At 40.1% G+C, this 15,183-nt stretch overlaps 2 protein-coding genes across 3 annotated transcripts in view; one reads left to right on the top strand and one right to left on the bottom strand.

The window, feature by feature from the left end:
- Positions 1-8,258, bottom strand: part of wdfy4 (WDFY family member 4) — a 46,490-nt gene extending 38,232 nt beyond the window's left edge. The window contains 10 exon segments of the mRNA XM_089011420.1: positions 1,038-1,177; positions 1,255-1,487; positions 3,005-3,165; positions 3,306-3,495; positions 3,746-3,935; positions 4,015-4,134; positions 4,314-4,423; positions 5,083-5,194; positions 6,963-7,220; positions 8,012-8,258. Coding sequence (XP_088867546.1) covers positions 1,038-1,177; positions 1,255-1,487; positions 3,005-3,165; positions 3,306-3,495; positions 3,746-3,935; positions 4,015-4,134; positions 4,314-4,423; positions 5,083-5,194; positions 6,963-7,220; positions 8,012-8,032 — 1,535 coding nt within the window. The 5' untranslated portion in view covers positions 8,033-8,258.
- Positions 8,259-10,659: 2,401 nt separating this feature from the next.
- Positions 10,660-15,074, top strand: LOC148889362 (palmitoyltransferase ZDHHC13). 2 transcript variants are annotated; one of them, XM_089011422.1, is made up of 10 exons: positions 10,660-10,924; positions 11,273-11,381; positions 11,474-11,584; positions 11,673-11,805; positions 12,050-12,228; positions 12,453-12,526; positions 12,632-12,794; positions 12,882-12,964; positions 13,259-13,449; positions 13,606-15,074. In XM_089011422.1, the coding sequence occupies exons 1-10, from the start codon at positions 10,804-10,806 to the stop codon at positions 14,086-14,088; spliced, it is 1,647 nt and encodes a 548-aa protein (XP_088867548.1). In that variant the 5' UTR covers positions 10,660-10,803; the 3' UTR covers positions 14,089-15,074. The 2 variants fall into 2 exon arrangements, with proteins under 2 accessions (XP_088867548.1, XP_088867547.1); XM_089011421.1 differs by having other exon boundaries at positions 11,273-11,408.
- The last annotated feature ends 109 nt before the right edge of the window (positions 15,075-15,183 follow it).

Genomic DNA, 15,183 nt, shown 5'->3' with positions numbered 1-15,183 from the left:
GAAGTTTGCAAAACTGCACTGATACTATAAAACATGACAATATCTACAAATTTAAACTACAAGAGGTTAACTGCAGATTTTAGAGAGTCAAACCAAAGACTTTATATTTATGGTATATGTTTTTAAGAAAGGTCAAGGTCTTTATTTAAGAGTGTAAATATTTTTCTTTCAATTATAAAGAATAATGTTCAATATTAACTGTTGAGATTTACCTAATTTTGTGGCTGGCGAGTGTCCAGCCACAAAATTTTCAATGAGCACATTAACTACTTAGGAATGTAACCACATTTTACAGTAGATAACGGTGCGTTATGGGTGTGGAACATATTTTAGGTAGACGTTCTAATTATATATGATATTAATTGTTTAACACATACATTAGACCTCCACCAAATATGAGGTTTATGCTAAAGCTGCCCTTAATCATTTTCTACTTTTTACTTCAAAATAGGAACACACTGGATCAGCGCCTTCTTTTCTGCTGCAGATTAACTCAGCGGTGTTAGACAGGCCTAAGCTGAGCTCTTTAAGAAAACATGAAAGGGGCAAGTGTCGGCCATCTTTGTGTTATTGGGCTGGGTATTTGGGAAAAAAAAACATGTCATACCAATTCAAACACCTCTAAACTGCTCCTTGACAAATATATTCCAGAAAAACAATTGAAGTACATGATGACCAATTCACCTTCTCCTTTCATGAATAAAGTCCATTAAGGTTTTAGTGCAAGTGAAGTGTTACAGTTGTTCTGATTTGCTTACTTGCATTGTCCCTCGGAACTGCGGCCCACACAAGTTTATTGGTGGATCATTTTTAATGAAATTTGTCAACCAATTAGAGAATGGGTTCCCTGCAAAGCGAATGGAATGAAAGTTTTTTTACTCACATTTGAAAGCTTGTTTTGACACAGAATGCCCGTACCCTCAAAAAAAAAAAGAAACCTAAGTTCTCCTTCACAGCCTGTCAGCCCTTGTTAGATTACCAGATATGTCCCAAATCACCATTGTTGTGTATTTTTTTCAAAACTTGCACTGTTTTACCTGTGAAAACTTGTCAGAGTTGCCACTCCAAACTGTGTTCCCACCACCACTGCAGGCAGTAAACCTGACCAACTCTGCTTCAGAAAGTCCAACACTACACGCAATGCCTCATGGGGGATATAGTTGAGCTTGAAGATAACCTGCAGGAGATCCAACATTGGATTAGCACAAGCGTTGTAAACACGCATTTAGAACTACGTGAGGCGATCTACTGCACCATCTCTAGCATTGAATAGAACATCGCTTGTACTGCAGACGGTTTACTCCACACACATGAGGCCAGTTGGGCCATCGTGTGGAAGCTCCACTCCAAGAGGAAAAAATTGGCTTTGTCAAGGTCCCAAATCATCTGAATGGTTCTTAAGATCTGACAGCACAGCAGTGAATTCTCAGATTGCAGCAACGTGGTCTGTAGCAAATGGAAGGCAGGCGTGTTCTTAACTGATGAACCTGAAATAAAAAGTTGAAAATCAAGATTAAAAAAAACATTTTGTAGTACGTAGTTATTTAATTGACATTTCAATGATCCAGGGACATATTGTCAAAAGATTCAATTACAAAAATCCTTCTGGAAGATTTTCTCTGGCAAGGTGATAGAGAATAGACAGAACATAAGTTATCACGTTTAAAAGTGTCATGCTGTTGTATGCTGAGTTGGCCGAACATGTGCGACTACAATAAACAAAGGACCACAGAGAATCTGGGCTCACTATGATATGAACAGAACTAGCCTGTTAATCTGTCAACCATGGGTAGGAAATCTAGCCTTGGGCAGAAGGGAGTATTTGTGGATACCTTGTACAGTGCAGAAGGGAGTACTTGGTACGCTCCTGTACAAGAAGAGCTCAAGTTAGCCAGGTTACAAATCTATCAGTTCATGGACATTAAAATGTCTACGCTCTGTTGGTTTATGGATGTTGGTGCGTGTACCAGGGGATGACTTGGAGGGGTGTCCATGGGACGTCCAGGGGCGTGATATTCAAATCAAGAAGAGAGCGTTTATATAATGTATCACTTAAATTTGCATATACTCTCAATAAAATGCTTGGCAGAGTTTGCAAAGGTCGGGCGTCGGTCGAAGAAGCGCATGCGAGGTGGCTTCATGTAAAATATACCCCCCAATTTAATAGAAAAAACACAAGCGATAAGTTACAAAGAATGTTTGACATCAGGCAGATGCTCAATATAATAAACAAATTTAGTCGCACATATAGCACGTGGATAGATTGAAAACAAACACCGTACAATATAAAATGTTAAAAAGCATAATATACCTTGATATACTTTGTTTGCCACCTTGTCAAAATCTGAACTGGGAATGTACCAGTAATAGATTGAGCCAGAAAACAAACTTGTGTGGGTTGGGGATAAACATAGACCTGCTTAGTAATAGAATTTCTGTTTACGCTTAAGTTAAATTTTATCAAACTCAAATAAGATCAACACAAGACTCTATGACACATGTGTTGTAACGAGAGTTTCTCCTTCTTGTGATGGATAGCTGCTCATGTGTGTGTGTGTGTGTGTGTGTGTGTGTGTGTGTGTGTGTGTGTGTGTGTGTGTGTGTGTGTGTGTGTGTGTGTGTGTGTGTGTGTGTGTGTGTGTGTGTGTGTGTGTGTGTGTGTGTGTGTGTGAGCCTTTATTATAGGCATTAAATTTCCGAGTCTTCTGGTAGTGTGTGCGCTTCCGTGATAGATGGTCGCTTGCTGTAGGCCAGTGGTGAATAGATGTGGAGCATTTTAACCTTGTTATAAGGGAAGGTTCCAATTCATCATCTCAGACATAATCACCTCAGCTTCATGTTAAGCGGAGGGACACTGCTTGCCACAATGGGGTGCGGGTGGTGGCAGTGTGGTAGTGGTTGCAACAGTGGCAAAGTGAGATCAAATGAGGAAATGAAATGATGAGATTTGAGCATGCGTGTCGAAACACAACCAAGCGGGAGGAGCGGTGACATTGAGTTTTACCTTTGTTGAGGGGCGGCTCAAATTTAAAGCCGGGAGGCTGAGGGTGACTGACACAAAGAGCCACTTTGAGCTCGGTTTTGCCAAGTAGGGTGAACGAGGCAATGAGCGCCAGCAGCTCCTCCACAAAGTGGAACTGATCCTCTGGCACACCTCCTTCACAGCTTTTGTGGAATTATCAGCAATAGAAAACAAAATGTGAAAAGAAGAACAAGAAGGCCAAATCACAATACAAATGTGTGATATTGTTGTATTTCACATCTTGAAAGTATGTTAGTAATTAAATGCATAATCATCATCTCACCGTTTGAGAATGTTTTCAAGCGCCTTGTAGCCATTGTGTGAGTCAAACTCGATGAAGAGCGCTGGATTGAGTGGATATGTGTCTCGAATAAAGCTGAACACAGCCACAGACACCTCAGCTAATAGCGAGCCAGCCACCTCGGACTTGATGCGCAACAGGTTCTGGATGCATATGCGTATGCAGTTCTTATCTAAAGGACAAAAAAAGACATAGTGAATCTCATTTGTAAAATGATCATTTAGAATTAAAGCAAAATTATGATTGAACAATATAGCAATTCACCTGAGAGATAGCAGACCACACCTCTAGGCTATTCAGATTTTTTTTTTTTACAATTTAAATAAATTGATCCATTTTGTGTGATGCCTGTTTTAGGATGTAGGATTAGGATCATTATCAATCCAAAAGGGAACATATAGTAAGTTCAATTTTTGGCTCACCAAGTAAATTAGGAACAGTGTTGCTTGTGGCTACAGTAGAAACCACTTTAAGGACGCGCGAGGCCTGATGCCTCCACGAGATGCTGGTCTGGTCCCAAAGTGATGTAAGTCCTATGATAAGACATTGCAGCTCCTGGGTCTCTACCAGACGCTCCACATTGACTGCCTGCCTACATAGTTGCAGGAGAACCTAAACAAAGAGTTTGAGGCATGTTATGAAGTCAAACACGCTCACTCATGTCAGGGAGTGTGTGTGAAGTCATGTTCACCTGTGTGAGAGGCTCCTGAAAGCTCTCTTTCATGCTTGAGTCGTCTTTGGGTGGGATGCACACGAGCAAGTACAGACATTTCACAAGAACGGCAGGAAGTCCTGGATTGAGAGATGATACCTACAAATACAAATAGAGTAGTTGAAAGTTGTCCATGGTAAGTGCTTTGTTACAGCTTCAGCTATTGTTAAAGCACTATATAAATCAATATGTATTATATTTACTATATAAATATCGTTTTCATTAATGTAAACTGTATTACATGATGAGGGCAAAACAAGGAACTCTAAACAACTCACTGAGGTGTCAGCAGCTAAGAGCAACAGAGATTTTAGCAGCAGCCATCCTGGACCGCTTGTATGCTGCTGTTCCGTCTGGAAGAATCGCACAACTTCCTCACGAGCATTCTCTGGAACCACAAACAATTCAACATGCTGCGTGAATAGCATGCAAGCAACTTCCTTTCGTGGAAAACATCTTATGGAATTGGAATAATAATAATAATAATAATAATAATAATAATAGACTTTAATGTACAAAAACAGCAGCACAATATAGCACCTTTTCTTGTGTACGCAAGATGCATATAACGGGGCATTGTTAAGTGGGCATTCAAAACAGCATTCATTCCAAAAGCAATGGGGGAGGACACTTAAACAGAGACAGTGGTCACATTGACAATAGAATAATACTTGCAGGAAGTGGAGAAAAGTATTTGGTCACACGGTTACGTGACAATGGAAGCAATTGTTTGTAATATTATTGACAGTGCATGGTGGATGTATAGTAATGAGGGCACATATATAATATAACACTGTATGAAACTCTAGATGTACATGTAGTATTATCAGTCCAAATCATCTTGGGCTTCTTCTCTCCACCAATCCATAATGTGACAATAGAGCAACTGAAATTTTATAGTAGAAGGCCATAAAGCATTGTGAATAGGAACGGCAAAGATAAAAAACAGATAAAAAAGCAGAAGAGTGAGGTAGAAAATCACAAAATCGCCATTTAATTAAAAAATAAATATGTGGGAGGAGGTCGGGAGATATCAGGGGGATTTACCTGCAGGCCTTTCTGCAAACCTGTTGTGGATGTTAAGGATGAAGGCATCAGAGGTGAGCACTGCAAGTTCCTTTAAGTCCAAACCCTCAAGCCCTCCACCTTCCTCACATACCTACCATTAAGAGAAGAGAGCTTATTAGAACATTGATGACACACACTCACACAACCAGTGGTGGGCTCTCAGGGCCTGCAAGGCCTCTCTGCTGGCCTGAAATATATGAATCACATAATACTGTGAATTATATTTTGTCCATGATTTTTTATTAAATAATTTCAAATTGTCTTTCAGCTTCCTTTCATTGCTTTTCACATTTCAGCCATCATTTGTTACCAAGGTCAGAAATCTACCTGGATGCCTTCACAATCAGTTCTGCAGGCTCTGGAGCATAAAAATCAATGTCCATGAAACAGTCGCTTTTACCAATCAGAGTTCGAGATGGCAACCAAAGGCCTGCTCGAAGGCAATGTCAGAGTTTTCGCAAATTATTATTGGCTAGTCACATGATTGAGTAGTCACTAGTCAATCATACTATCACTAGCCGCTAGTGATAAGTGCATACATGCCAGAGCTTGTCCACTGTATCTGTAAGAAAGGTTGGACATCTCTGAAGCTAGCAAAAATAGCAATTTTTGCAATTTTATGAGGTTATCATGAATCCACACATTGATAGTAAAAATTTTAACATTTTAATGACAGCATTTCTTAAGTTTCTCCAAGTCACAAGTTATTTCTTTGCCAACGTCACCCTCTAGTGGACGTGTGGTCAATCACACAACACTCGCAGCTTGGAGTGATTCAGACGTGGCACGACTGAAGGCCTCGGAGTGACATGCCCGGCCCGCCACTGCACAAAACAGAGAATTATCCATCCATCCATCCATCCATTTTCTGATATGCTTATCCTCACAAGGGTTATCGGGAACCAGTAATTGTATTAATTAGATGAACATTTTATATGTTCTTACTGAACAAGATTGAACCAAACAATGAGGCCTCATTCGAAGGTGGTACATTACAAGTATCCAGCTGGCATTATGTTCACCTTCACTTCCATAAGAGGATGTCGTATTTCACCAAGTTTGCGGTAATGTAAATCCCGAAAGCTGGTCACGAGGCTTAAATAATCCAAACCCCCATGCAAACTAATACTGAATGAGTCGAAGCAAAGGTTCAAACAAGACCCATTGCATAGTAAGAATGATTATCGTGGAGGTCGGCATATATGAATTGTGTTAACTGGTCATGGTGACACAGCGGACAATGGTTAGAACCTCGTCCTCCCAGTTCCGAGGTTGTTGAAGTCAGACTCTTAAGTGTAAACAGGTATGGATCCCTTCCCAGAATTGAGTACTGAGAGCACCCCATCATCCGGATGACCCGACTATGGATTATTTGTATACAAAAGGATGGGTGGATCGTTTGTTCATGTTGTACTGAGCAACCAGATACTTTTCTTGCAACAAAGCCTAATCATCACACTTTGTTTTTTTCGACATTGATGGTGTGAACGCAAAATATTTCCAGTCAATTTTGGTTTACCGTGAATGTTCCATTGTATACACACTTATTAATGCCAAATAAAGCCTGGGATTGTTCAATTACGTGTGCCAATAAAGCAAATGGTAGTGATAAATGCACAGAAGCCAAACATGTTATCTAAGGGATGAGTGATGGGATCGGTTAAAGGCCAAACATTTGACTGTCACCTTTCCTTATCTGGTTTGATAATCCTGTGTCGTTACTTTAACCTTTGAAACAGTGCTTCTTTATAACATTTAAAGTATCATTAGACTTGATTTTTTTCTGTACAGTAAGAATTCCTTTATGTGCTTTGCATTTGGCTGACAGGGGAGGGAAAGAGAATAAGTCTGGTTGTTACCTGTATGTAGAGAGGCAGGACTCTGACTAGATGCTCATTTCTCTCTTCCAAAGAGGCCACATCACCTTTGCGGTCCAAACTTGAGCATTGGGTAACCTGAAGTTGGTGCAGTTGTTCACGTAGCAAGTCAGAGGGCAGAGGGTCCAGACAGGGGACTTCCGCTTTCTTCACATCCAACTTCACAGAGGCCGATAACTCCCCTGAAGCACTCAGCTCGCCCGTTTCTTTATTGACCCTCTCCACGTTTATGCCGGCATCCTGTAGGGGGAAAGAAAAACAACATTCTGAAATTCACGGCCTCTCCCATCATCTAATTATGAAAAATTCTCTTCACTTAATCAAATAAACTTGACATGCGTCATTTCCCAAAGACAAAATGTGCTGCAAGTCCCCACACTAGCAGTCATGTGCCGCCGAAAAGACTCATTCACCCTGATATGCATAAAATTTGTTATTGGCTGAATTCCATTCACAATAACTGGAAACACAAGACAACACAAAAATATCAAAGTTAATTACAAAATTCTGAAATCCTCTAAAAATAGTAATACTCAAAATTGAGATACGCATTATTGATAGAGATGCACTCATTTTTACATTGTCATTTTTCAGGAATGTTCAGAACTCAGTTTGCAAATGTATTTTCAATTAAAATAAACTGTGTGCCCCGTGAGTGGGGCCTCTGTTGCCTGGAACAATGAAATATAATGTTTATTTACAGAACGCAGCAATTTGGCAATTGTTGCTGTGAACTTTAAAAATAAAGTGAAGATTGAAATTCATGATAAACATTGAGAAGCAACTCAAGAGGTTTGATTATACAGCAGCTCCAAGATGAGCCTTTTCTCTCAACAGTCATGTGATTTTCAAAGAAGAAAGTTGTGAACTGTACATAAAGACAGCTCACATTCCTCACACGCTGATTATTTAACATCACTCATGTGAGAAGCTTCTGTTTCAGTGTACGTGTGAGTTGAGAACGCATCCACATTTTCCTCTAAGTGTTTCATTGAAACGTTCACAACAGAATATACAACATAAGTTCTTACCTTTTGCTGAGTGAGAGCCATGTGTGACGTTCCACGCTGTTAACAGGTTTCTGTGAATGTACCTTGTGGAGCGCGGCTGAGTTCTTACTCTGTGAAGGTTCCCATGTTAAAAGCAAAGGCAAGCAGAGACCTGCTAAAACATGACTGACGCTTACTACACTGTACTGTACGGTGCTGTGGAAACCCTCCTCTAAATCAGCCCGCCCTCACTAATCTGCAACAAGTAGAGTGAACTTTGAACACGCGGAATACTTCACATCGACTGGATCTGGTCATGTGCCTCCTGACTACTCAAGAGAAGCAGAAGTGAAAAAGTATTGTCGGGCCAATGGATGAGGCCATAATACCACAGCTCAATAGTTGCCTGAGTTTTTTATAGAACTGTCAGATTGGGCTGTCATGATATGGGACACCAGTACAGCAACCCATGAGTAAGCAAGCATGGCTTTCCAATAAAAATAATCCTGAAGGGGAATTACAGGGATAGTTCACAGTTATTGCTCCCACCCAGCCCAACTGTGATAACTATTCATGTTATCCCTATGCTTATGAGGCTTCTCTCTTGGTACTCGGGCTTCCTCCCATTTTCCCAAAACATTCCGGTACCCAAGTGAGGATAAACTGTGGAAAAAAAGACATGGACAGAATTACAAGAAATAATATACTTGTAATTAAATTTTAAAAACAACTACTCCTTGATAGTTTTTACTTGAATGAAAAAGTTATGAGATATTTGAAAATGTTTATATTTTGTGTAAAATAGTTTATTTTAATCAGATACAGGCTTATTTCTTATTTTAACAATGATTATCGAGGTGCTTACAGTATATATAAACACATGAAAGTGTCTCTACGTAGTTCTCGGTCCCTCAGATAGTGTTTGATCGACATATCTAAAACCTCAGGGAATTGTGTACAGGTGGAGGATGTCAGGTGTGGGCGGGCATTTAAGGCCTTAAAAACGAATAAATAATAGGATCATAAAAAAATACTCTGAAATGTATGTATACTACTGTATTGTGAAGTGATGCCAGAGTCGGTGTTATGTGCTGCCTCAGACGACGACTTCTTTTCCTTTCAGCTTTATCCTTCAAGGGGTCGCCACAGCGAATCGGTGTCCTCAATCTTCAGAGGTTTGATTCGCATGTTTGTTTTGTCCAAGCTTTTACGTCAGATGACCTTCCTGACACAACACTCTGTATTTATCCGGGCTTGGGACCAGCACAAGAAGACACTGGCTTATTTCCCTTTGTGACTACAGAACAAGCAACTCGATGAACTTAATGAAGATGCTCAGTAAAAGGCTCCCAAGCACAAAATGGTCATCGGCACAGCAATATTCAAAAAAGCAATCCTCACCATATAATGACAAGCCCAAATCCACATTTCCTGCATTCCGTTAAATTCTACTTCAAACAGATTTTCACATGAACCTATCCCTAAAAATTACGTTTTTTTTTCAGTAAAATGTTCCATTTTTTCTGTCTATGTGGGTCTATGCCAAGTACAGTATCGCATGCATTTACACTGTGAAATTTTATTAGATCTATGGTTTCATACACTGCGAATACAACGAGGTATCATTCACAGTCCTGCCTCTGACGATGACTAAAACTAACCAATACTGTAGTGTCATCTGGTGGGAAAATACTAGCACCGCATGCTCTCAGTCAAGATAATACTACTACTACTACTACTACTACTACTAGTAGTACTACTACTACTACTACAAATAATAATAATAATAATAATAATAATAATAATAATAATAATAATACATTCAACTTCTAAGCGCCTTTCAAAACTCTCAAGGACACTTTACAGTCACGGGATAAGAACTTTTTTTGTGTGGAAGAACAGCGGCAGACATTCGCGCCAGTGTTCTCTTTACCCGGAAGTAACACAACAGCAAAGTTATGAAAGGAAGAGGAAAGGAAAGAAACAAGTAGAAAAACAAAATACAGGAGCTGCTGGATAGGCAGCCACTCTCGCAGCGCCATCTTGAAGTAAAAAAAAGAGGTACAAACACACACCCAAAGAAAATATAATAACTCAATAAACCCTACAATAAATCTTAAATGGTTAATAACTCTTGAATCGTTGATCATCACGTCCTTGCATGTTAATTTGAGGTGAGTTCAAAACAAACTGTACAAATATCCCTCATCAATTTTTTAAGAACAAGATCCAGAGTATAGTTTATTTAATTTTGAGGAATTAATACAAATAAATTAAGTTCAATTCCCTTTCTCTTCGAGCAAACAACAAAGAGACCAAACTGCATAATCACTGCTGAGTTACAGCAGCATCCCATTCAATTGCCTGTTCGGTAAAACGGCGACCTTGTTTCTTTTTTTGCTGGATGAAATAAAGGGCGGCTTGCTGTGTTACAGAGCATTACCGCCACCTACTGGAGCATGAACCTGACCCGCCATTGTTCAATTATTAAAAACAACACAGATGCAATCTAATGATATGAAACGAACATATTCCTCTATGAACCTACAAACTAAAGTGTACGTGTGTAGGACATTAAGGATTGTATCCCTTTTCTGCGTTTCATTTCCTCGATCTCGAGTCATGTGAGAAGCTTTAACCAATGAGGTGCCTGGGGCGTGGTCTGTCAGTGTCCGGCAACATACTATGAAGCGGGTGTCTAGTCTCGCAAATTGTCAGTTCAGATGGGATGAAAAATATTAGGTCGCAATTTGTCGAACATGCTAATTTAATGTAACTTCTGTAAAAATAGAATAATAAGACAGATCTGCACATACACGTACTAAGTCAAAAGGATGCAGCTGCTTCCTTCATGTTCCCTGAGTAACGAGGGTATTTTTGACTTTATACAGGCAGGAAACCTTGAGCAGTGCAAAGTCATCATTCAAAATAACCGCTCTGTTCTCAGACACAAAGGTAAGTACAAAACAAGTTCACTTTTTTTTCAACCATGAACGCGTGGCTGTATTTTTGTGAAAATGTTTTTTTTTTTGTAATCAGAGTTTACCATGATAACACTTTGTCCACATACTGTACTTGGTAAGGCCACAACAAATATAAGGATGGGTGCGCTACCTTTATATTATTCACCTTCCGTTTATGAAATACAGTAAAACCAATGTAATAGAAACTACAGGTCAAACGTTTAGGCATGGTTTTTCATTCAAGATATGTAAATATATTAAATATGTATTACATAAAACATCCGTAGGATAATAACTGGTGTACACACATTACATTTGTTTGCATTTTACCTTCATCCAGGCTGGGGTGGTTTCACTCCACTGCACGACGCTGCCCTTCATGGTAACTGTTCCCTGGTTGACCTTTTCCTCAGCAATGGTGCAGACCCCAACGTGACCTGCAATGCAGGGCAGTCAGCTTTTCATTTTGCATGCAGGTACTTCAGGTCTCTGATGATTAGTTTTTTTAACTGGTAATCTTATCATGGATGACTCCTCACAGGCAAGGAAACATTGACATCATTCATAAAATGATAAAGCATGGAGCTGATCTTCGTGTCTTAGATCACCAAGGAAAATCCTCTCTCCATCATGCCGTGACAGGCGGCAGCATGTGGGTGAAGTAAAAAAAAATAAATGAAAAAAGTACAAATTGTCACGTTTTAATAGTTCCAGCATTGACCATGACTTACCTTTCCCAGTGTTGCAGTGCACTATTTGTGGGAGACAGAAATGTTCCGTTTCACTGACACAGACATACACCGGGTGACCCCACTTCACATGGCAGCATCTACGGGGAACACAGATATGGTCCAATACCTCCTCAGACACCAGGTAAAGCATATAAAATGCAAATAGTAATCATTGTTTTTTGAAAGATTGAAATTTCTGAGTGTACCTACCCAATGAAAATTGCCGTAATGGTTTTTATGTGTCCTTCCCGTTGGCGACATCATGGGTATTCATCTCATAGGACAGCCATTTTTGGACAATTTATGTCTTCAATGTGTTGATTTATTGTGACATTTTAAATATAATTGTCCTTCTTGGGCCATTTGCTTCGTTGATCCCTTTTCAGCGTTGTGCAGTGGATGTTGTTGACCAAAAGGGGGCGACGTCACTTCACGTGGCAGCCGAGCAAGGATGCGTGGAGGTGTGCTGGACCCTGCTGCAAAAGGCTGGGTGCGGGATCCTTTATGAGAAAAACCTCAGCGGCCTCACACCATTGGACCTCAGCAAACAGGGGAAAACGTTTAGGTGAATACCAAGTAAAATCTTGGTGTTAAAAATAGATGGATGAATCAAACGGAAGTGCGCATATACAAAAACTTGTATCTGTTGGGATACCACATGTCATAGAAACAACACCAAAAATTGCAATTTGTTGTGTGTTTTTTTCTAATAAGAATAGAATTGAGTTTTGTGACTCGCAAACCACAAATTGGGAAAGGGGTCAATACATACGTTTATGTACTGTGCAGGCATCAACAACTCACCAAACTACTGAACCAGTACATCAATATGCCAATCCACCACAAGCCCAAAGAATGTCATGGTGAGTCATCTTTAGTTGAAATCAGATTTTGCACAATGGACATGACTTTAAATACCTGAGCATTCTTTCATTTGTGTGTGTTTTGTTTGCGTCCCTGAATGTCAGTTTTGTACTACTGGAGACTGTTTTATCCAAGCCTGAGCGGAGCCACTATTTTAGTGGTTGCATCCATGTTGGGATCTTATGGTGGTCTCCTTTGTGGCTTGCTTTTCCCTTGGTTGGCCAAAAGCATCTTCACTCAGTACCACCGGATGTCCACATATCAAAGGTTTGACCAATAAGATGCGAGATGTTTCCGCCACGTTTTACGGCGTGTTGTATGTCTTTGTTCAGATAGCAGCTATCTTCCTTCCAGGTTACCCAACCCCGTTTATCTGGGAAGCCTCATAGCCGGCTTTCTCCATTCCCTGGTTTGCTTTTATGGGAAAATAACACCGAATATCCTTTCAGAACAAGACTACATATTTTTTTCGATGGCAAATGACGAATCTTAGGTTAAGATTTCCTCTCCTTGCGAGTTTTGAAAGGCACTTCGAAATGAAATGTATTATTATTATTATTATCTGGAGCAGGCCAATGTTAGTTTGACCTATGTTCTGTTTAACTAAAGAAACATTATGAATTGTCTGACCACCATGTTTGGCTTTCATTTTGGATAATTATTTGGCACTTATTCAACAGACATAGCTTATTAAGTACACACCTCAGGTCTTATCCTTCACCAAATGAAACGTGTGCGGCTGAGCGGCGTCCTGATCCAGGTGTCGACGGTCCACTTCTGTATTATCCTCAGTTTGTTCTGTAAGATTTTGACCCAGGACCCCGGGTCTCTGGCCAGAAAAGATGCAGATCCTCGTTTCTCCTGCATCGCTGACCTAGCAGAGAAGAATCAAAGCGCTCAAAGGTTCTGTCCCTACTGTGAGGTAAGTTGTGATACTGGATATGGGTCACAGTGATATGAATGTCTTAATCAATAAAGAGTTGCATCTCTTTTTCAACTAAGAGACATAAACAAATGCTGAGTTATTCTCTACTTGTACCATAGATTTCTCACCTCCCGGGTCTTCTTTCATCCACAGTTGTTCCAGCCCGACCACACAAAGCACTGCAAGCTCTGTGATGTATGCATTCAAGATTACGACCACCATTGCCTTTTCCTAAACCGCTGCATCGGACGGTCGAACCACCGCCTCTTCCTCTTCTACATCCTCTCCATGGTGATAGGACACTTGTTTTTTGTTGCCATGGCAACTAGTTACCTGTACAACAAGATGTCTGCCAGCAACTTGTCATCGTGGCTCACATTTTTGGGGGGTGAGTGCTGGGTCACAGCGATGGTGGTTATGAACGCCTTAACGCTCTTGTGGGAGTTGTGGCTGCTAACAGAGCAGTTTCATGCCATCGCCATAGCAACAACTATTTATTTCAGACACTGCGACGATGTCAGGCAACACAGGTCACTTGGAGAGCGCTGTGCAGAGGTCATGATGTTCTTGCTCGAGGGACGCAGACGGGTGGGCTGCAGATTGACAAAAGATGACACAGTCATGATTGACATTTAAAACTGGCGCAGCTTTTACCAGGTGACAGATCCTCCCAACTGAATAAATGGTTCAATTTTGATTATTTTTCAAATTTGACTTGGTTTAGTTTCATATGCGGTCCAAGAATTTCTGCAGGGGAATGTCAGTCTGAATGGACAAATCACACGTTATCTGTTCTTTTTCATACTTGAATGAAAACCCCAATTTTTTACACAAAAATAGCATTTCCACTATAATTTATTTTTGTCCTGCACTGTTGAGTTGCACCTGTGGATGACGGATAAGAATGTAAGCCGGCAAGAACAACTGTTTGCAAGAATTAGATGTCAACAAATTTATGAAAACTATTAAGTCTTAACCTTTGCATGTGTACTTGTACTTGAAAATGTTTTTTTCAATGCGAGAGTTTATTTCAATCTGATATCATAGTTGGGGCACTAATCTCAGGGTAAAACATTCACTTTTTTTTCCTCCCACTAGATTTACAGAATGATTGTTGCCCCAAATCTTGAAAGTGTCACAATTCGAGCTGAAACATATTGGGTTGCATATTTACATCAACACACACCACAGAACCCCATTGCAAGATCTACTAATCAATAAATGACTCAATGTTAATGGAAACCGAATGAATTATCTGCATTATTAATAATTGTGGTTCTGCATAGTATCATTGTTGCAAAATTCTCTAAAACTGCAATGTCTCTACTCAAAGGTCAAACAGGAAAAAACACGTTCTATCTGCCTCCACTATAGTCCAAACGCAGGAATCTAGTTAATATTGGATTTGTCAAATATGAATTAAGGAACAAAGTTTGCCTGTTTATAGCCACCTCATTGTAATGATATGAGCAAATCATATTTGGATGTTCTAGTTCTACTAGTAATGCCTGGCTAGTATAGATCAAAGGATGCGCTCCTGCAAGTCAGTCTGATGAGAGCCTACGAGAGCCACACATGTCAATTGCCTTCTCCCTCCAACCAACACAGCCGTCCTAATAAAGAACCTCAACTCTATCCAGAAGTTGTATCATTTACCGAACCCGCTTACACAAAGCAACACACTCATCGAGGAGTTATTTTGCCACGAGCCGTCGACTAAAATGACATCAC

Source organism: Hippocampus bargibanti, linkage group LG13 (assembly GCF_051943395.1).
Source record: "Hippocampus bargibanti isolate YZ-2025 linkage group LG13, ASM5194339v1, whole genome shotgun sequence".
NCBI lineage: Eukaryota > Metazoa > Chordata > Actinopteri > Syngnathiformes > Syngnathidae > Hippocampus > Hippocampus bargibanti.
The sequence above is the reverse complement of the archived record's forward strand: the minus strand, read 5'-3'. Positions and strand labels throughout refer to the sequence as shown.